This window comes from Anolis carolinensis, chromosome 1 (assembly GCF_035594765.1).
Source record: "Anolis carolinensis isolate JA03-04 chromosome 1, rAnoCar3.1.pri, whole genome shotgun sequence".
NCBI classification, from domain to species: domain Eukaryota; kingdom Metazoa; phylum Chordata; class Lepidosauria; order Squamata; family Dactyloidae; genus Anolis; species Anolis carolinensis.
In genome coordinates this window covers 185,751,661-185,774,259 of record NC_085841.1, presented here as the reverse complement: position 1 = coordinate 185,774,259, position 22,599 = coordinate 185,751,661, and the positions used below count along the sequence as shown (strand labels likewise).

General features: G+C 39.7%; 1 protein-coding gene across 4 annotated transcripts in view; it reads right to left on the bottom strand.

The window, feature by feature from the left end:
- The window catches only part of nbeal1 (neurobeachin like 1), a 143,085-nt gene that overhangs the window by 52,730 nt on the left and 67,756 nt on the right, over positions 1-22,599 (bottom strand). For all 4 annotated transcript variants that reach the window (XM_062962099.1, XM_062962103.1, XM_062962107.1 and 1 more), the window contains 14 exons: positions 21,886-22,466; positions 19,636-19,768; positions 19,354-19,473; positions 16,101-16,404; positions 14,308-14,393; positions 13,709-13,798; positions 11,953-12,121; positions 11,552-11,685; positions 10,095-10,254; positions 9,125-9,227; positions 8,309-8,465; positions 5,858-6,016; positions 4,176-4,335; positions 3,822-3,910 (listed from right to left, as the gene is read on the bottom strand). In XM_062962099.1, the coding sequence (XP_062818169.1) occupies positions 3,822-3,910; positions 4,176-4,335; positions 5,858-6,016; positions 8,309-8,465; positions 9,125-9,227; positions 10,095-10,254; positions 11,552-11,685; positions 11,953-12,121; positions 13,709-13,798; positions 14,308-14,393; positions 16,101-16,404; positions 19,354-19,473; positions 19,636-19,768; positions 21,886-22,466 (2,445 nt within the window). The remainder of the gene's footprint in view (positions 1-3,821; positions 3,911-4,175; positions 4,336-5,857; positions 6,017-8,308; positions 8,466-9,124; positions 9,228-10,094; positions 10,255-11,551; positions 11,686-11,952; positions 12,122-13,708; positions 13,799-14,307; positions 14,394-16,100; positions 16,405-19,353; positions 19,474-19,635; positions 19,769-21,885; positions 22,467-22,599) is intronic.

The following is a 22,599-nucleotide window of genomic DNA, read 5'->3' as shown; positions in this document are numbered from 1 at the left end:
TACTGTGAACCGTGAAAATGAATACAATCTGGCTCCAAGTATTCAAAAACACTAAAATCAGAATATATAAAAATTACTGTGATATAATAAAACAGAACAACACAATCTCTACAATCAGAACACTAAATAAAGAACAACACTCTGAAAACAGAGGAATTCCACACAGGAAACAATGAGGGCCAGCTAACACCTCCCAACAAAGTATTCCCATCATCAAAGTCTGGCAAATTCTCTGTTTTCTCAGGGCCACAGACAACAGAAGCACATAAAATATCGCAAAGAACACCACTCTGAAAACAAGGGCATTCCAGACAGGAAACAATCCGGGCCAGCTAACACCTCCCAACAAAAAATTAACTCAGGCAGAAAACAGCCAGTCTTTAAAGCTGCAAGGCCATTACATGCTAATCATTTTCCCTAATTGCAGCATTCATACTTGCCTCCAACAGACAAAAACAAACCAATCAGAAATATTGTATATTCACAACCTTTAGGAAATAATATCCCCTGATGGCGCAGCGTGTTAAAGTGCTGAGCTGCTGAACTTCTGGACCGAAAGGCCACAGGTCTGAATTGGAGGAGCGGAGAGAGCCCCCACTGTTAGCCCCAGCTTCTGCCAACCCAGAAGTTCGAAAACATGCAAATGTGAGTGCATCAATAGGTACTGCTCTGGCGGGAAGGTAACGGCGCTCCATGCAGTCATCCCACATGACCTTGGAGGAATCTACGGACAACGCCGGCTCTTCGGCTAAGAAATGGAGATAAGCACCAACCCCCAGAGTCAGACACGACTGGACTCAATATCAGGGAAAACCTTTACCCTTTACTTTAACTACCACCAATTCCTCAATACTTTATTTCCCATACCACCATACTTCGCCACAGCAATGCGTGTCCGGGCACAGCTAGTGAATTATATAATTACACTATGTAACAAAATCTGGGGGGAAAATCTATTCCTGGTTTGAAAGTGTTATTTCCTGTTTAATTGTGCAGTATGTACTTTGAAAGTGGCCGTTCTACCCCAGGAACTTGGTTTTTGTGGCTGCCACAAACTATATTGAATTGGTTGAGACTCTACATATTCATTGAAATACTATAGCAAAATGTGGTGCAGAATGTCCCACAAAAACAAAGCTTTTGCAGTTTAATAAACTTTCCCCATGTTTTACGATAGAACCAATTAGGAAATGACATTTATAATCCAGGAACAAAAAATGTGTTTAAAGTATTATTTAAATCCCAAATTCAAAATTAATTAATGTTCACAAAAAAAACACTCACAGACACATCAAATTTTAGAATACATAGCTATGGAAAAGGGGCAAACAATCTATACTTTCCTTCTAATGTTGTCCACAGGGCCAGTTCAACCGCGGGGCAAATTAGGCAGTTGCCTGTGGCGCCATCTTCTAGGGAATGCAGTTGAGGCGCTCCTGCGTGTGCGCACATACGTGCATGTGTGCACGCGCACCCCCCCGCCTCCCCACCTTTGGGGTCTGTGGCCGCCTTTGGCCTGTGGCTGCCTTCGGGGCCTGGGCCTAGGCCAGGCCCACCTCTGGGGCCAGGCCCGCCTCTGGGGCCAGGCCCGCCTTAACCCACACCTATGGCAGGCATCCTCAGAGGTTGAGAGGTCGGTTGGAAGCTAGGTAAGTGGGGTTTATATATCTGTGAAAAGTCCATGGTGGGAGAAAGAGCTCTTGTCTGTTTGAGGCTAGTGTGAATGTTGCAATTGGCCAGCTTGATTAGCATTTAATGGCCTTGCAGATTCAAGGCCTAGCTGCTTCCTCCCTGGGGGCATCCTTGGTTGGGAGGTGTTAGCTGGTCCTGATTGTTTCCTGTCTGGATTTCCCCTGTTTCAGAGTGTTGTTCTTTATTTACTGTCCTGATTTTAGAGGGTTTTTTTTTAATACCGGGGGCCAGATTCCCTTTCGGTGGCCTTTTAATTATCTGCCTTGATATTCTGGGTTATATGGCTGTGTGGTAGGACCCTCACTGCTCTTACACACAGCCATATAACCCAAAATATCAAAGCAGAATAGCCCACAATATCTGCTTTGAACTGGGTTATCTGAGTCCACACTGCCCTATATCCCAGTTCAATGTTTGGTGCTAAATTCGCAAATACAGTAATTCTTACATAACATTACCATATATTGAACTGCTTTTTCTGTTGATTTGTTGTAAAACATGATGTTTTGGTGCTTAATTTGTAAAATCATAATGTAATTTGATGTTTAATAGGCTTTTCCTTACTCCCTCCTTATTATCCAACATTTTCACTTATCTAATGCTTTTATTTTTCAGTGATTAGTTTTTTTTTTACACTTGAAAATTACCTAGTGCTGGCCCTGACTGCCCAGGATAGTTAATGATGAAGGAGAAGCTGGGAGCTGTAATCCAGCCACATGTGGAAGGCTGCAATTTGCCCATCCTGTTTGCCCATACAAAGACAGTGCTCCACAGAGCTGGTTGGTACAACCACTTGATGCCATTTTCAGCATGTAACTCCATCAACAGAAGCACCACCAGAAAGAAGTAAATTGAGTAAGTACAAGTATTTCCTGTGATAAACCCAATGTCCATTGTCAGATGTCAAAATAACACACTGTCAGTCTTTCACACTCCCAGGGGTCAGAGGCACAAGAACTTAGTGAAAGAGGGGGAAATGAAAATGCTGAAAAGTGAGGGAAAGTGCAAAGAACGTGAGCCTGGCTGCTGGCCCCACGGAGCTGTCGTATTCTTAAGTGATGAAGGATCACCCCCAACTCCATGCCCAGATCCCAAATGTGGGGATGCCCTGTGAATATTCTCATGGCAGCTTTGTCCTCAGGAGGTAAGTAGGGACTGTTGTGGGATTATTCACAGCCAACCGCAAGAAAAATCCAATTTAGTTCTTTATGAAGGCATGATGAATTTCCTTCCAGAAACAGTGGATGTGGATATATCACCAGATTCTGTTCAGTCTTTTGACTAGTGATGCAAGCTATTTCTTGAAAGATCTCATTTCAAAACGATAAGGTGTAATAACATGACCTCCAAATACAAGACTCAAGTTAAGCATGACACTGCCAAAAAGAGCTGCCCGTCCCTTTTGCTATATAATTTATACACAACAGGGTACAGTGCCACAAACAGATCAATTTAATGTTCTGCTCTTTACATTTGGCTAAAACAGAACACACAAGGCCCATATTCCATGGCTTTTCCATGTTTTATCTTCAACTGTAATATTAAGTTCTTCTTCCCAAACTCATTTAATTCTTGAAGGGAAGCCATACTGGGTTTCAATCAATATGTGGAGGCAACCTGTTCTTAGGATCTTTCACAAAATGCTCTTAAAAAACAAAACAAAGGGAGTGCTTGCATGTGTTATAATTAAAGGGTCAGCTCTGAAGTATGTTACCTGAACAGAAGGACCCACACAGTGACAGATTAGCCCCAGATTAAGTGTTGTCAATATGTAGAATCCATAAGGCTTCACATTCTTACATGACACCAATTATCCAGACTGCAGAATAACAGAGGGTTAAATAAAGCCATCACCAGGAAAGGAATGGAAATTAGTTTATATTGCTAAACCTTCCACACCAAGAAAATATCACGATCAAATTGATTGTGAAATTGCCACAGAATGCTGAGTCAGGAGAAAGGGGTTTTGAAATTCCCAATTTTACAAATAAATCTATTATTAAGAAAGTACATAGGATATCCTGCAAAAAGTACTCTGCCTTTAGAAATCAAGCAAATTCATTTGCATCATATTCTTCCTTTTGTTTCGACCAATAGACAATAACCTGGTCCTGCATCATTCCACTAACCTTTCGACAGATGGCCACTCTGATGTTTATATCCGCTCTGTGAGCCAAATATATGACTGCAACAAAGTCCCTGTAATTCACAACTGGATCTGCAGAGTAAAAATTAAGACACATGCAGTGAGAGGAAAATAAGGTTATATTTCACATCCACTTCCAAACACACCTGTGTATTTGCTGTTTCAAATTTGCCATTAAAGCCCAAAAATCAACTGAAGTCACCAGTGTATTTTTATTATTTTCCAGTGAAAAAAAGGGATTCAAATACGTTTGAGTTTCCTTCGTATAGTTGTTCAAATAGCACCTCCCCCCCCCCACCCCAGTTAGGCATGCTGCATAACTATTTAATAAATGTACCAGCACTCAGAATTTGATTGAGAAGGTTCTTGATGAAAGATACAGTAACCGGAGAGTCATTCAGGAGCAGTCCCAGCCCAGAATAACCAACTTCTCTGAGTTTCATACGTTGTTTGCTTCGTTCATAGACTTTTGTGCACTTCAGCATCTGGTCCACAATCTGCCAAGAAAGGATACAAAATGCTCCAGCAGCTGTCAGACATATAAAAACATTATTTACTTGACAACAGAATGCAAGCAGATTCTTCATATGTTGAATGAAATCTTTAGGAAATCACAATGAATTCTGGACTAAAGTCTATACAAAGTTGTTTTTGTTTTCCTTCTAACAACAGAACACTTTGTTGTTAAGCTACTACAGGGACATAATGAGTGTCACTAGAATATGGGATATTAATATACTTATCATTTTGGTATCTGAGGTCTTTGAAGAGGGAGGGGTCTGTCAATTATATGGATCCACAAATGCATACAGTGCTTTTCTGTAAGATTTTCTCACAAAAATAGTGCAGAACATATACATCTCTAGGAGCTCTATTCACGAGGAACAAAGACGTTGCAAACATGAGAGTACTACAGAAGTCTGGCTAAACTAAGGCTGGGTGAAGTGTCCAGAAGCTGAAAAGCAGTCCCCATCATTTTTCATCATTGAGCTATGTTAGTTATAGCTATGGGCAAGTCAAATTCCCACTACCTGGAGAACCATCCATTCCACACCCCAGGGATAAATCTTCTCCCTGTCCTTACTGACTCAAGACAGTAAAATCAAACCTGCTTCTTTCTGTATAATCCCATTCGGGTACATATTTCTTGGTCATATTACTGTGGACGATTGGAAGGAGAAACAGCAGAACTAGAGTTATGTCCAGTTTATCTACAGTGAGTTCAACAGAAACAATAGTTTCTTGGCACGCTACACATATTATAAAACTAGTTAATACCCATGCCTCATGGGGGCTCTCTGGACCAGTATATGACATCTACTTTCTGGATCCGAATAACTTCAAATAATTTCAAATAACTTCCTCTACCATTCATACAGCTAACTAGTCACCTTGGCAGTGAGCTACATTTTTTTGCTCCTGACTTCATTTCCAAGAGACAAACTGAACTTGTCACCTCATTACCATACTCACAAGTTTTGTATTTCTATTGCTGATCACACATAAAACAAGCACATTCATAGCTATAAAGGCCTGTTCCTACGTGTTTCAATCATCAGATGAAACAGATCTAAGGCTGTGAAACCTTATGCAACCAATTTCTTTCTTTTTGTTAGTTTCAAAGGTGCTACAAGATTTCTTTACATACTAGCTCATCTATGCCTTTGATACTTGAATTATTATTATTATTATTATTATTATTATTATTATTATTATTATTATTTCTTATCCACCTCTCCTTGTGGCTTGAGGCGAGTCACAGCAGAGTCAAAACACACAAATACTACAAAAATTCTACAAACACACATATCAAAATGTAGTTCTATAAAAGAATACATAATAAATGCACAGGACAGAGATTAAAACTGCTACTGCCTTGTATCCTATATAAAATTTTATAACCACCATGACACAACTTTTTGCCAAAGAACAGCCGTTTTTGGCAAAACAAAAACACATTTATACGAATTCATCTTCATCTTGCTAGAATTATAATTTATGAGGAGGAAATAAAAATACCTTGAAGACAAGCTCCTTTAGTCTATCAGAGTACCTCTGATTCAGCAACAGAGCATAGAGGATGTCTGCATTTCCTGGCTCAAAAAGCAACAAGAAAAGCTGGTCACGGGTTGGACTGGTGTGAAGCAGGCCGAAGAGCACCTCCAGGATCCCAATTAGCTTGGAAAGAGAAAAGAGGGAGAAAAGCAAACATTCAGTAAGGCTCAATAAGCAACATTTAGGCAATTTTCATTATCATTCCCTGCAAAGAAGTACTGGTTCTCTCTCTTTCCAAAGATGCAGCAGTTGTTTGAAGCATGAGGTACTTCATGGGAGCCAACTCTGGCTGAGTGAAAGAAGGCCAATATGACTCTAACTATAGGCTGTGCCCTGCCTCCATATACATTGAAAGATGGGGACCATGGAGAGATGAGCCAGCCTAGGCAGGCAGGCAGGCCAGTGTAACATGGATTGGGATGCTCACTGTTCAACTGTGTCCATACCACAGAATTACAGCCGTTTAATACGACCTTTCACTGCCCAAACATGCTTTGGAATCTATGGTTTGTAGTTGCAGTTGTTAATAACCTTATAATTCTCTGCCAGAAATCAAAGTCCACAGATCAATATCAGTTTCTGAGCCACTGGCTACTGGTCTCTGGCAAGTTACTGGACAAGAAACATATAGTTGTTTTCAATGGATACAAACTTAGTGCCAGGCCCTGGCACACTAGAAGCAAAAAAAAACAAAAAACAAAACAAAAACTAGCTGGTTCCTCACAGCGTAAGAAACACTACATCATGACCAAACTACAAATTCCAGGATCACATAAGATGAAACCACAGCAGTTTATTTTTGCTGTGTTTGTGCAGTAAGATAAACCCAAAACCCACATAGTTTCTTTAATGTGTTTGACCTAAACATTTAAGTTGCCCGATTAATTCCTAGAGCAAGCAAGTTATTACTTGCCCATCTTTATTCCCCAAAGACCAAAGGTTCTAGCCCATTTAGTCTTTATTTAAATAATTGTACCTCCATTGTATTGCTTAGCTTTCTAAAAATGACTGTAAATACAGTAGGAAATGGCTGTGCTTTCTAAGTAAAGCTCTCAGCCTTCGAGGATCTTGCTGGAATTTAACATCATTTTATCATATACATCACAATAAAACAAGGCTCAGAATTGTCCAGATGATCCCAATCCCGGAGCAGAAACTATATGGGGAAAAAACATGGAAAAAAATGTGACACTGCATATGTTCTTGCAACTCCTATCAACCCCCCACCACAAACTAGGCTGGATAGAGTTAAAGAACACCTGCAGGGCCATATGTTTCCTAGCTTTGACCTGGTGAACATTAGTAAGATATTAATCAAATTCATTTCTCCTTTATACTGTTTTAAAGAAGGATTTAGCATTACATCTGCACCCACATCAAGTCTGACATCAATTTGCTTAAGCTGTTTCTGGAAAACCTACTTCACACCCTGATTAAGAAACTTGACAATACAGTAATATCAATATCAACTAGGGTTGATCAGTTTGAACAAAAGTGATTTGTAAAATTTGGTGGTTCGTTTTGTATATCCCCTGAAAACAGGCTGGGGGGGGGGGGGGAGAGAGAGACTAGAAAGCCAGCGGAAACCAATTAAGAGAGCAAGATTTTCAGATACTGGAGGGGATGGAGTTAACACTGCAATATACCTGAGGCAGGGGTCTGCTGTGGGGGCTAATGGAGCAGACAGGATTACCTGCAGCGTCTTTTCTTCCTCCCCAGCAGCAAAGTGTCAATTTCTTTTGGAAAAGTTCCCTAGGCTTTTCCTCCAGAGAGGACCCTGCTGGGAACTCACTTTCCCAGCTGCACTTGCATGGGGCGGGCATTGAAAAGTCTCTGAGTTCCTTTCGGAACATGCTGGGAGTTGAAGTTTCTCTCTCTGTGTTTCTCAGCCACTAAAAGGCCTATTTGTATCCATGATCTGATTGACTGAGAATGGACACAACCAACCACTATAATTCCCAGAACCTTCTCTTGTGGTTTGTCTTATTTTTTAAAAATGTTATGGTAAAAATGAAAAATAATTCTAAAAAATCGGTAGAGGTCTAAAACTGATGTAGGTTTCATGCAGATAGGCCATAAAATTACTGAGGACTAAGCCTCTATAGGTTTGGGTCAAATCTTTGCTGAATGAAAATGGCAACCCCTCTCCCTCCCGATTTGAGAATGTGGGATTATCCAAAAAAGTAACCAAAAATGGCATGCTTTTTGGCCCAAAACTAGTATCTTTGTACGAGACTAATATCAACTGCTTTAGAAGGAAAAAGCAAAGTTAAATTTAATCCAGGATTAAATATATACTATTATTTTATTTACTTATTTCACATTATGTACAGTGTGGTTTTTATCACACCACTGTGAAGATATATGGAGAAAAATATAACTGAATATATAACTGAATATAGACACACGAGCTACCTGTTCTTCATCATTGATAGCTGCTATATATCCCATAATGCTCTGGACCTCTTCATGTGCCCCTCCTTTACTCAAGAAATATTTGATTAATCCATAAAGAGATGTTCTTATGGTTCTAAGATCATCTGGAGCCAAGTCACTATCTTTGTAACTATTCCTAACAAAAACAAAGAAGAGAAATGTTAGTATATTAGGAATATGAAAGTCATAACTGGAACTAATTCACTCACTTTTCTTTCCACTAACACTTTACACTATGCATATTATTTACTTCGATTAACCACCCTCTTTTGTCTGTAACCAGTATTGAATACACAGTCTTAGCACATTTTTAAAATGTTGTTCAAATAAAATTATAATTCTTGTTATAACTAAATTTTTAAAATGTTTCACATGTTTTAACTAACATAGAAAGGGAGCACCAACAGAATAAAGATGAGAACAAAGAAAATTAAAAATGTCCTAATCGTATATTTAACCATTACAATCCCAATTTACTTTGAGCTAAAGCTCTCCTTTAAGACAATTGCTTTTAAATTATTACCCACCTTCAAGAAATAACTAACACTTTTTAACTACCCTTAAAGCCTAGACTTTAAGATCTAGACTATCAGGAAGGCTATATAGCCAGAATATCATCCTACAAAAGGCCCAGGGATGGGAGCTAACAAGTATACTATAGTTTCCCATTCATTAGACTGTCATGCTCACAGAAGGAAGCATTGCTTTCAATAGTTTTGGTTTATGTCTTTACCTCATAAAACTAAACTCAAGATCACTATATAGCAAATTAAGAAAGAATCTGAGATGACATACCCATAATAAATCCTCAGAGTATCCAGTAAAAACTGTACGCCATATTTTTTTCGGAAAAGCCTCCTGCTGTCCCTGATAATTGTAGAGATGTACTGGATGTGGCCTAAAAATGGGTACATTTGCCATTAGAACAGACCAAGCAAGCCTTTAAAATACTGTGGACCACTCTGCTTACTAGATTGGTAGATGTGCTCAACAAGATACTGAGACCACCTAATTTACCACAAGATTAAAAATCTTTATGTAACCTAACTATGCACACAGGGTGCATTTATTATTATTTTTTATAATTATTATATCCCACCTTATATCTGAGAATGTCAGGGCAGAGTTGAAATATGTAGGAATAACACTTCTACACTTCTTTCCTTACATACACAGACCCTGATTTCTATTTTATTGGGCACATACACATAAACCCACATGACTATCTCAAAGTGAGCCCAAATTAATAAACCAAGTATAATTATGATATGCCAATTTGAATATTCCACCAAACTGTTAGTTAAAGCAATGGTTTCCAATTCCACTGTTGAACCGTGATTTCAAACTCTGGTTTTCTAGCTGATCAAAAACCTTGGCTTCTCAGTTTAAACATCACAGTTCTTGCATCTCACTATGAAGTGTCTCCAAGACTGGAGACACTTTCTCATATTATAATAACCAGCATTATAAGACACAAAAAGCAAAGGAATTTATGCATACACACACATGCACAATTCATATGCACAAAGCATATTTGATTTGACATTTGCTGCACTGGCCTAAATCCAAATTAGTCCCAACTACAGCAGACTATTAGTTGTGCCTCTGCTTCTAGCAATAACGCAAGCATTGCCACCAGCCAAGTTTAGGGGTGGGAGAAGTCTTCCTTTCATTCTGTTGCCCAACTTAGTCCCAGAGGCTGCCAGCTATTAAACCTTGCATGGGAGCTTGTTTCCCTCTCTAATTCAGCAATAACTAATCTCACCAATTCGGAATGGGAAGTCTCCACGGTTCCAGATGCTGAAGTCAAAAAGTAAGTGCTGATACATCTGTTGCAAAAGATGTGTGTTCTTGGCTGCAGAGACCTGTTCTATCAGTAACTGGACAGCCATCAATATGTTAACATCCACAAAACTGGTAGATACCTAGGGGGGTAGAGAGAGGGACAAGCAAACAATTACACTGTGTAACAAAATGTGAAACATTTTCTGTTTCTGGTTTGAAAGTGGTATCTCCTGTTTTGAAAGTAATAATTCTACTCCAGAAACTTTATTATTGTGGCTGCCACAAACTATGTTGAGTTGGTTGAAACTCTATGAGTTATTCACTGAAAATTAGCACAGGATGTCTCTCCCACAAAAACAAAGTTTTTGAAGTTTAATATACCTTTCCCATATTTTTATGATAGAAACAACTAGGAAATGACTTTTATAATCCAGGAACAAAAATCGTGTTACATAGTGTTATCTGTATTTTCTTTTCTTTTCTTTTTTTAAAGACTAGTCAATTTTGGTCTCAGTTGATAAACCTGTTTGAGAGAGTTATGGGAAAAATGGAATTATCTCTCCAACCAAAAAGAGGACAGCCAACTCTTGAAAGCAGCATTGCCCCTTTTCTGGAGAAAGCAAAAAGGAAGTGTTTGAGTGACCAGCCGGAGGTATATTTTAATCTGTTATACGCCAAGTCTGGCCCCTAATTTAGAGGCACAAACCTCCCTGAAAGGAAAGGCTTTTAATACTTTAAAAAAACAAAATGTACATTGTCAGTAGTTCTGAGGGTAGCTTTAAAAGTGCCTTTAATTATGTTGAACTTTTGCTAATATTGTAATATTTGTGTGTTTTAGCAATTTTAGGTCCCTTCTACACTGCCATATAATCAAGATTATCAAAGCAGATAATCCACATTATCTGTGTTGAACTGGATTATATGAGTATACACTGCCATATAATCCAGTTCAAAGCAAATAATCTGGATTTTATATGACAGTGTAGAAGGGGCTGGGAAAAATGGAAGGATATAAATGTGTTTATAAATGAATTTTAAAAAATGAACCGATGAATATCTATGATAATGAGGAAACTATGCCAGCCACTGTGCTGAAAGAAAAAAATTCAAAAGGAGGACTACTACTAGAACAACTGGTATTGTGATATGGACTAAGGGCTAATCAACAATAACAATAATAATAATAATAATAATAATAATAATAATAATAATAATAATTATTATTATTATTATTATTATTATTATTATTATTATTACAACTGAAAAAAGAGTTATCCAAAAGCACTGCACATTCAAGTTCAACATGGAACAAGAACTGGCAAACTGAACATCACACCTACGGCCTAAATTATCAACACTGGCTAATTTACCAGAGAGATAAATCACATTCTCTGCAATTTGGCGAAGGACTAACATTCTTCTGTAGCTTGTTCATACCTTCTTCAAAAGGGCTCCTAAAGTTGCAACTCCGTGCGTATGAACGAGATTATCCTGGTTGATTGGGTGCCTCTGAATAAAGTGCTTTATCATCAAGATGAAAGTTGCAATAATGTTCTTCTCCAAGCGGGCCTCTAAAAGGTAGAAAATAAGACTTCAGCTCAAAATAACACTGCCAAGATACTCTTATTGTGGTCATTGTTCCTATTATTGCTATCAGCATCAGAATTATGTATACCCTGGTTTTTCTTCTGAAGCCAGGACTCAAGAACAGAAGAATGGCAGGAGAAGGACGTAAAATATGGCTCTTGTTTATTTTTTTGTCTGTTGCTTTTGTTGCCCAGTCCCCATTCCCACATAAAAGGCTACATGAATGTTTCATTGTGCAACTCTTTCCCTACCTGAAGCTCTGGTGGAGGTTAACATCACCCAGTCTCCTTCTACAGGCGTCAGTAGCTCAGGAGGCACAAATTCAACCTCTGGCCTCTCAATTAAATGTCCATCCAGGAAGCTGATCTGCTCTAGCAGCGGGAACAGCACATTTAGGCCGCCTATACAATTGATCATATCCTTAAAATAGGATCAAGGTGGAAAGGTTGGGAAGAGAAAGAAGCAGTAGTAAGTCTGTTGAAATCAACTGCAAACCAACCAACTGCAAGGGGAAAATCTTCAACAGTACAAAAGCAGAATAAAATGATCACTTCTAAAGCAAGGAACTTTTTGTATGCTTCGCAATAGAATGCCAAAAATACCCTGTAAGAGCTTGGAAGTTCCCAAAATATGCCCCCGTGCTATCTACAGGGTGCATTTGGAGACAAAGGTGGTTTTTTAGGAAGCAAGTAAGGTGGGGATACAGTCCTCCAGGGTCTCCCTTAGTCTTCTACAGGTGCCTACCCCATCTTACATTTGTGACATAATGAATGAAAAATTGGACCAAATGAAGCACAATTCGTTTACAATTTGTTGGATTTGAAATGAATGCCATGTAAAACAATATGCATATTAATTTATTCTTTTTAGAATACTTGCTGGCTAGGGTCACATAAGGCTTCTGGCAGAACAAGATGGGCAATGTGTGTTGGACTGCAAAGCCACTAGGCTTACTGAACATAGCTAATAGGGAGAAATGGCTGGAAATGCAGCTCAACATCACCTACAGGGCCACCCAATCCTCTCCTGGGGTAAAGCGTAACCCGTCCTTTTCTGAAACGAGTATCAGTTCTTCCTTTCTTGTAGAAGACAAAGGGTTCCCATTTATTTATTTTGGAAGGCAGTAAGTGGGGACACCACGGAGACACAGCTATTAACCTTCCAATTTGTTCACCACAGTCTGGGGAAGGAGACCACTTGTGTCTCTACCTCAGTATGTTCCTGACTGCCGCAGTTTAGATTCTCATCCAAAGAAGCTTGCTTTTTGCAAAGAAACTTAGTTAAGACACTCACTTTCATTGCAATTTTTTTAGTTATTAAATGGATTGCAGCACATGATACAAAGATGGAGCTTCATTGTGTTTCATACACAATACAGAAAAGAACCAAATTGGGATCAACCACATATGGTGGAGTAAATTCATCCAACTAACTCTCCAAGTAACAAATGGGTAATCATAACTGTCCCTGAGAAAAGGGGTTGTATTGTTCTTATTTATTTGCAGATCACTCTTAGGTCCACTCTACACTCCCATATAATCCAGATTATCAAAGCAGATAATCCACTTTATCTGCTTTGAATTGGATTATATGAGTCTACAATGCCATATAAAAGGAGATAATCTGGATTTTATATAACAGTGTAGAAGGGTCCTCTGAATCTTTCCTGTTGTGATAAATTCAAAAATGATCACACACTACTATAGTTCTCCACTGAGGAATTCCTCCTCCAATACTGTGGGAAGCTGTAGTGCAGGCATGAAATGAAGATTGCAATCCTAGCACATATTTCTAGATGGAGAGGACATGTTTCTATCAGTCATGTACTATTCCACCAACATTATGACCAGCTGAATTCTCAAAAGAAGAAGAAAGCACCAATGGAGAGAACTATTCACCACTCCCTGAACAAGCTGGTATGTTGCATATCTGTTTCTCAGACACGTAAACCATTCAGATCTATAGTAAATCACATAGAATTTGCAACAAGCTACTGAAGAATCCTACCTTAATGTCCCAGTTCACAACTTTGTTCCCTGTTAACCTTCCATGCAGAAGATTTGGTGAAAGGTCAAGACATATTGGACTTCTGCAGGCCTGCCCATAAGAAAGAGAAATAAAAGGAAATTCTCATAGTATTCTACATACCCAGGGAAATTCTCCCCTTTTGCTTTCTACATCACCAACAGCCTGCATTTCTCCATCATCCTCCCCCTAATGCTGATTATGTTGAAACACTTTTAGATGGACAGAAGACAAGGAAAAGTTGGGGAACTGAACAGGTGTAAAATCAGTGTTGTTTGTCAGAGACAAGGTAAACTGAGGTATAACTATATGTGATCGATCTTCCACTTTTAACAGAGAGTACTTGTTTAGTTGCTAGCTGGGGTTCCAAGTACTGGAAGAGCCTTGCTTAGACAGAATCCATCTAATGCAGCATCCAAAATCAACAATGCTGGCCACCTAGATTGGTCTGGATGGGCACAAAACATTGCCTAATTGTCCTCCTCTGCAGGGCCTCGGAAAAGAGAGCTATCCTGAACCTTTGAACCCACTTTCGATTTACCCTAAAACCATCAATGGCAGAAAAATAAATGGATTGCTACCTTGGGAGTATAGTGAAGAAGTATTTTACTAGGCAAGTCAGACACTTCAGATTCTTGAGACTTCCATGGAGTTAAGCAATTTGGACCTTAAAAATGAAGAAAAGAACAGTAAATTCATATGGGTGTTAACAGTTGTAATGACACTTCATCCTGTTGTAAATACTAAAAAACAGTCTTTCTCAATCCACCAATAAGTCATGTATACAACAGAAGCATGCCAATACACATAGCCAGCTCAAGGCATGTGTCTCAATGCACATCTGTACTGTGATGCACATCTGGTTCCAATGACCACTGGGCAAGCATCTCCTGATCCAAATGAAGTGTATGAAGTCACTGGTTAAGTAACAACCTGCTCAAGACTAAAGTGAGAAAATATAAAAGTCCAGATCCAGTGAAAAGCACTGTCAAAAGAAAACCACACTCTCTCCCTTGTAAGCCTACCAATCCCTCCAAAATATATCTACATTTCTATCTGGAATTATGTCTCATGACTTATGTACATTCCAGTTTCTCTTGTGCATAAGACTTATACTGGCATAGATATCAATGATGCTTAAGAGCAACCAGATTTTCTCATTCATCAGGAGTACAAGCTAATTGGGCATTCAAAAAACCTGAGGTCTAAAAAAGTTAATTTTCCAAGCTCTGTCCCAATCCATGGAAGGAATGTAAAAAGTAAGCCAGCCAGAGCACAGCCAGCCAATCACAGCTCATGGCATGCTGGGGGAAGGCGATAGAGGATACAGCCAATCATAGATAGAAATAGTCAGTTAAAACCAATAATAGGGTAAATAGGAAGAAGGGAAAGGATGAAATCGGGATAGAGTTTTTGCGTGATAAAAGCTGAGAATATGGATAGAATTTGAGGAGAGTACTATTTTTTTGAAACTGAAATGTTACTTAGGAAGGAAAAGAGGAGATGGTGAACCCAACAACCAACACAGACATATGGCAGCCACTAAACAAAGATGTGTTGTCGAAGGCTTCCATGGCTGGAATCACTGGGTTGCTGTGAGTTTTCCGGACTGTATGGTCATGTTCCATAAGCATTCTCTCCTGACGTGTCACCCACATCTATGGTAGGCATCCGCATTCAGGAGAGAATGCTTCTGGAAAATGGCCATACAGCCTGGAAAACTTAGAGTAACCCACTAAACAAAGATCTCAAGTGCAATAGGGCAACGTTGGGCTATCTCAAAGAGGTCTGTCATAAGGACCTCTCTCTAGATATGGATGTGTATGTGTGTGTGTGTACGTGTTTATGTATATATACATATACACATATATATATATAAAACATTTTACATTTTCATTACAGAAAAATAAAGGAAAATGCCCAAAAAATCCACATATTTATATATACCATTTTGGTGTAACTTGTACTCTTAGCCTTTCCATCTCTATACTTGTCTACTAATATCTATCTGTTCCCCGCCCTCCCTCTCCCTCTCATCCCCTTCCCTCCAAGAACAGTTTTACCTCTCTTTAAAATATTATTTTATTTGTTCGATCATGAAAATAGTCTGATTTAGTTCCTTGTATTTTCTTTTCCCTTTTCCCACAACAACAAGGACCTATATGCATACCAGTAAGGGTTACAAAATGGATAGCAACAAATTGCAGAGACCAGGAACATGAGAAAGTAGATCAGAAAGTCAGTTTCAGAGACTTGAAGATATAACTGCAAATGGAAACCAAAATGACTTCTGAGCAGACTGAAACTGAAAATGAAGAAAAGAGAAGAGGCTTAAAGTAGTACTTTTAAAAAAAGTGCATTTTGGAATGCTCACCTGCCAAATACAATACTTTCACATGTGAAGGCTGCAATATTTCATGGAATATGATGACTGATCCCAGCTGGCCTTCCAGAGAGGTAGGGCATCCCCACTCACTGTCTTGAGTCCCTGCTGAGATCAGCTTGGTGACTAACTCTGGCTTCGCCATCAGGCCGCCCCAGTTGCTTGGACTGAGGATCCCGCCCAACGAGGTCCGATGGGGCATAATAGGGGACGAAAAAGGCGGGTCCGGGATCTGTGATGGTGGGGGAGTGGTTGTCCTTTGGCCGGCAGAACCGATGCAGCAAGATGTGAAAGCCTATAAGATTTCCACCACGTGAGGGGAAAAAAACATGAGGAAATCAAATGCAGTAAGACACACTGCAGATTTCTTTAACTGGTAAATGTCATACATGGTAAACGTTGACAGAGAGAGATATCCAAGCAAAACCCGACTTTTGAGGGATAGGCTACACTTACTCAACAGTACAGAAAATATTCTGTGTATACTGCTTCATGTATCTCAGGATTCAACAGCACAAATAAAAATAAATTCAGAGGCTCACAGGCACAAAACTGAGCTTTGGCTACACAGTATTGACACTTAACAAGAAAATTAGCTACTGATTGCACAGACCACATTTTGAAGCAAGGGGAGAGAAAAGCAACAAGTACTTGTGGAATCAAAAGACACCGTCAGAAATATATCTGTATTGCATTTATAAAGCGATTCAAATAACGTAAGGGTCATTAATATGAATATAATAAATCTAATGCTATCACTCTCTTCTTGCAAGCAACAGACCTACTGGACAATTACTCTTAATGTCTCTCTGCCATGTGAATCTCAAATTGTTTTTATCCCCTTCCCTTTTGCCTATTATTTGTTATTTACTCTTTTGAAAATACAATCTTGCAATGCAAACTGTCTAGAAGAAATTATTATTATTATTATTATTATTATTATTATTATTATTATTATTATTAAACTTCATTTTACTTATACCCCGCCTTTCTACTCGTGGGGACTCAAGGCGGCTTCAGTGTGAAGGTAGTGTAAAATATATTAAATAAATGATGTGCACATAACCATTTTATTACAATAAAATAGATTGTGTGAATTCAGAGGCAAAGTACATAAAGATAACTAGTACTGCCAATATTAAGCAAAAAATCATACATAGGGCATCAAGGTGCCATATGGATGACATAACACGATTTCTTTACATTTGTTGTTGTATACTTTCAAGTTATTCCCAAATCATGGGAATCCAAAGATACAGGGTTTCCTGGGTTTGGGAGTGTGAATTGCCCAGGACTACCCAGTGGCATTTAATGACCTATTTTTACTTATTCTTTTCACATTTTAATGTACTTTTAAGAACCTTTTTCAAGGGTGGGTGGGTGGATATTCAGGCATTGTTTCCAAGGGTTTACATCAACACCTAAAAGGACAGGGTCCAGTTCTCCTTGGGTTCCCCAGATAACCCCATTCCCTTTCCATAGCACCATAAATAGGCATTTTCCCATTCCTCTCCTCAGACTTAGTTACTGGCAAAAAGTGCTGACTGTTCTCTACTATTCACGCAAATCACTTATTAAAATTTATTAGGTTTGTTGAATTGCTTGTTGTAAGGACAGAAAACAAAATATTTCCCAGTAATACCACCCTTTCAACTAGTGCACACTATGATTCATTTCCAGTTGACCTCTTTGGAAACAGCAGCAACAATGAGTCAAAAACTGTCCCAACTAGCCTTGGCTCTGCCACACCAATGTGCACCACTGTGAAAAGCTAAAAAAAAGAGTCCATTGTCACCTTGCAGGCAACCCCACTCTGGAAGGAAAAGCAGGTCGGAAAGAAAGAAAAAAGGAACCAAGGAAGTACAACAGAGAGACGGGGAAGGAGGACAAGTCAGTCAGCGAACACCTAGTCCTTAATCTTGCACTGGGTTCTGCCTATTGCTTTCAGGCTGTTCCAAAGAAGTAAAATAATCTTCCAAAATACGTTGGGTTTTTAAAAATATTGCTCCTGTTTGGGATTCCATTTCCCCCTTGGTTTTACATCTACATAAAGTATCTTTTGCCTTTGCTTCTCACAAACATTCACAATTGCTACAAGCCTATTTTCATCTATTATTGGTAGTCTGCTGTTGGAAGAAAGTACAATATGTGAAGTGAGAGAACAGATCGTATTGCTCCTTGATGTTTTAAATAAACATACTTATTTTGCAATTTCTAGTAGACTCTAGGTCAATGTATTTCACTGGCCAGGAAGAGCAGCTATTCACTCACATCTGGTTCCTGCTGGCAGCTTTCAAAAGCAGCTGCCTTGGTTGAAAGTTACATTCCTGTCATATTATGTCACAGTAGCTACTGAGAAATATAAATAGATTTAGTCACTCAGTTTGCTATACAAGTTGCTCTTTTTAAAAGCAAAGAGTTGTCATGGACTTGACACAGGAGAAAGAACTGAGAGAATCTCTCAACATAAATAAATACGCATTGACATGAGACAAAACAGGAATGTGTTGTTGAAGACTTTCATGGCCAGAATCACTGGGTGGCTGTGAATTTTCCAGGCTGTATGGCCATGTTCCAGAAGCATTCTCTCCTGACATTTTGCCCACATCTATGGCAGGCATCCTTAGAGGTTGTGAGGTCTGTTGGAAACTAGACAAGTGGGGTTTATATATCTGTGGAAGGTTCAGGGTGGGAGAAAGAACTATTGTCTGTTTGAAGTAAGTGTGAATGTTGCAATTGGCCACCTTGATTAGCACTGAATGGCCTTGAAGCTTCAAAGCCTGGCTGCTTCCTGCCTGGGGGGATCCTTTGTTGAGAGGTGTTAGCTGGCCCTTATTGCTGTCTGGAATTTCCCTGTTTTTTTAGTGTTGCTCTTTATTTACTGTTCTGATTTTAGAGTTTTTAAAATATTGGTAGCCAGATTTTGTTCATTTTCATGGTTTCCTCCTTTCTGTTGAAATTGTCCACATGCTTGTGGATTTCAGTGGCTTCTCTGTGTAGTCTGACATGGTGGCTGTGAGAGTGGTCCAGCATTTCTGTGTTCTCAAATAATATGCTGTGTCCAGGTTGTTTCATCAAGTGCTCTGCTGTCGCTGACTTCTCTGGTTGAATGAGTCTGCAGTGCCTTTCATGTTCCTTGATTCGTGTTGGGATAATGCTGCATTTGGTAGTCCCTATGTATGCTACTTCTCTTTTGAAAGCCAATATACCTTGGAGTACAACAAGAACAAAAGCAGAGACTTACTTCATTCATAGCAGGAAATCTGAGTGGTGCTGAGAGCTTCTGTTGCCCGTTTACATAAATGTAGACAAGGCTTTGACCAAAGGGTCTTTTCCCAGGCATATGAACAATGGTTATGTTGTGCTGTTGAGAAATTTAATAACAATGTTCAGTCAGTTTAGAATGGTTACAAATTATAAAATCACAGAATCAAAAAACTAGACAGTTCCTAGCACTGGCCAGACAAGACCATGTCTATGTTTTCAAAGTGCTATACGCATGCCAGATGGAAACAGCCTCCCTTACCCAGAGAGAGTCACAGAAGCAATGGTCAGACAGCATCACAGTCGCATATTCCTTCTTTGTGCACACAGCCACCACAAGAACTCCAGAACATGTAATGAATGCCTCAAAGCCCATTCCGCTTCCAGTGAAAAAACTAAAAAAAAAGAGGGGGGAGGGAGGAATTTTCAGGAATGAGAGTCACACTCAATCTTTTTACACACTTTCCTCATAAACTCGCTACAGAGACAATGCAGGTTTCTTTCTAGCCCTTGCAGTTTTCAAATATTGCCTGGTTTCAATCTGCACTGCAAATTCATTAGGCTACCAAAATGTAGCAGATGGAAATGAGGATTTAGGAAATTGTTCTTCAATGTATACAGAAATCATGCAAGTGCTTTTCAATAGGTGGCACTCTTCACTAACATTTTTGAATATTGTATTCCCAACATTAGACAAGAAGATGCTAGGCTATTCACTGAAATATGAATATGGATCAGTCATCTCTCCCAGCTATTCAGAATGACAATAGCGCCATCTATACTCTCAATTTGCCTTAACAGAAGAAAAACCAATTGTATTGTCAAAGGCTTTCACAGCCAGACTTCTGGGATTTTTTAAAATCGTGTCAGAAGCAACTTGAGAACATACTGCAAGTCGCTTCTGATGTGAGAGAATTAACCATCTACAAAGACGTTGCCCAGGGGACGCCTAGATGTGTTAGTTGGTAGGCTTCTCTCATGTCCCCGCAAGCTAGAGTTGACAGATGGGAGCTCACCCCATCTCGCGGATTAGAACCAGCAACCTTCAGGTCAGCAACCCAACCTTCTGGTCAGCAGTCCTGCCGGCACAAAGGTTTAACCTATTGTGTGGTTTCTGGGCTGCAGGGCCGTGTTCTAGCATTTTCTCCTGACGTTTTGTCTGCATCTGTGGATGGCATCTTGAGAGATCCTAGAAACCACACAACACCCCGAAAAGCAGTTGAACAATTTTAGTATTAAACAGGAATTTGTTTTTGTGCTTTGTGGGAGCCCGAGTTCAACATCTGGAGGACAACAGTTTCCACGTTCCTGGGCTCCTCCAACAGTTCCTCCCACAGAGTAAGATGTCAACTACTATGTTTAACTTCTAACTTCTTATCCAAAAATTGGAAGATCTCTTAGGAAAAGGGATGCTTTGCTTGCATTTCATGCCTTGAATAAAGGTCCAGATTCCTTCAGTACATACCATGGGCCCTGTCTCTCTGTTGAAAAAAATCTTAGCTGAGTAAAAGCAGAGAGTCTTGGAAGAGCAAAATGCACCCTAGGCAAGTTGCAGTCAAAATATATGCTATAAAGCTAAATAGGGACCAGACTGGCCAAGATATTGTTCTGGGGCCCCTTCTACACTGCCAAAGAAAATCCAGATAATTTTCTGGATTTATATGGCAGTGTAGACTCATATAATCCAGTTAAAGCAGATAATGTGGATTATATGGCAGTGGCAGTGTAAAAGGGGTCTGGGAGCTCCCAGGAGTGTTGAGCTTTCTGGAAATAAGACTGGAATAATATGCCAGTACACACTTATTAATACATTCCCACACACACACCTCTTATCTGCCCAAATATACCTTTGCTTTTTGTCTTCACATGCGTATCAACATCATCCCCAATGGGTTTATAAGTCAAAAAGACAGTGTGAAAACACTTCACTGTCTGAAGCAACACAACAATTGGCACTCTATACTCATACAAGACAAGATTCACAGTATTCAATCAGCCATGTTAATTTGGTGCATGAGACAGGAAACTTCTCCCCATCCTGACAGCAGAGTAATGAGTAAGGGTGGATCTAATCTGCCCTATATCCCAAGATCTGATCCCAAATTATCTGCTTTGAATTGGATTATGCGAGTCTCCACTGCCATATAATCTGGGATAAGCAGATAATCTCGGATCGGATCCTGGGATATAGGTCAGTGCAGAAGGGGCCTGAATCACATTTTCACACCACCCAGAATCTGCTACTGATTTTTGGGAACTGTCTCCCTCTTCCTGATGATAGAGCTAGTGTGGCCTCTTAGACTGAAGCTTGCATGAATTCTACAATTCTCAAACTCACAGGCTTTTTCCTTTCTCCCACATCACAGACTGAGGCCACCTTGGCCATTGAAATGCCTTTTGCCTTAATTTACTGAGCTATGAAGGCACAAACAGAGGATTAGAAAAAACCTTTTTCTTCTAAAAAAGTACAACCAAGAACTTTTCTTCCATCTTGCCATCATGGTTGCCATACCTGTACAGTTGTTTTCTCTTGCCGCCCTTGCAACTGGCATTGAGAGTCACTTGGTCTTGGTCCAGGCACAGCCAAGCACTGAAAGCAAATGCAGAACCCGGCCACTTGTGAATGGCTGGCAATGAAATGCCCGCCATGCTGTGCGATAAGTCAAAATACTGCAAAGCACTGTCCAGGCCCTGTTTTCGAGCCATTGCAAGGATCGCCCTCATCACAGGGACAACATACGGGTGTGCCTGCTTTGGGTCCTGAGTCCTGAGTAGCCTAATAAGCTGGTGCAAGTCTTCAGAACTCATGGACTGACTCCCCAAAGAGCCCAAGAGGCCGATCAGATTCTCCGCACAGACCCCATGCAGCAGGGAGTGTCTACTCAGCGTCTGAATGATACGAGAGACCATGTTTGTATTGACACAGATGGCGCGACTCTGCCGGTTAATGCAACAAATCCGCTTCAACAAGTTTGAGATGAAGACCTGAACATCATGTGACTCGAGCTCCGGAAGCCACTGGATCAACAGCAACAAGGGCTGGACGTTGCTTATGCCCAACATACCAACAGATGTGTGGTCACCCTCAATTGCCTATATTGGAAAGAAAATCAAGTAAGTTACCAGGAGGTTGGATAGCTAGAAACTGAGCTTAAGAATTGCCCTTAAAAACAAGAACAGTGTGTTCTCTGGCACATAAAAGTCTGGGAGGTTTTTCTTTGAGGAG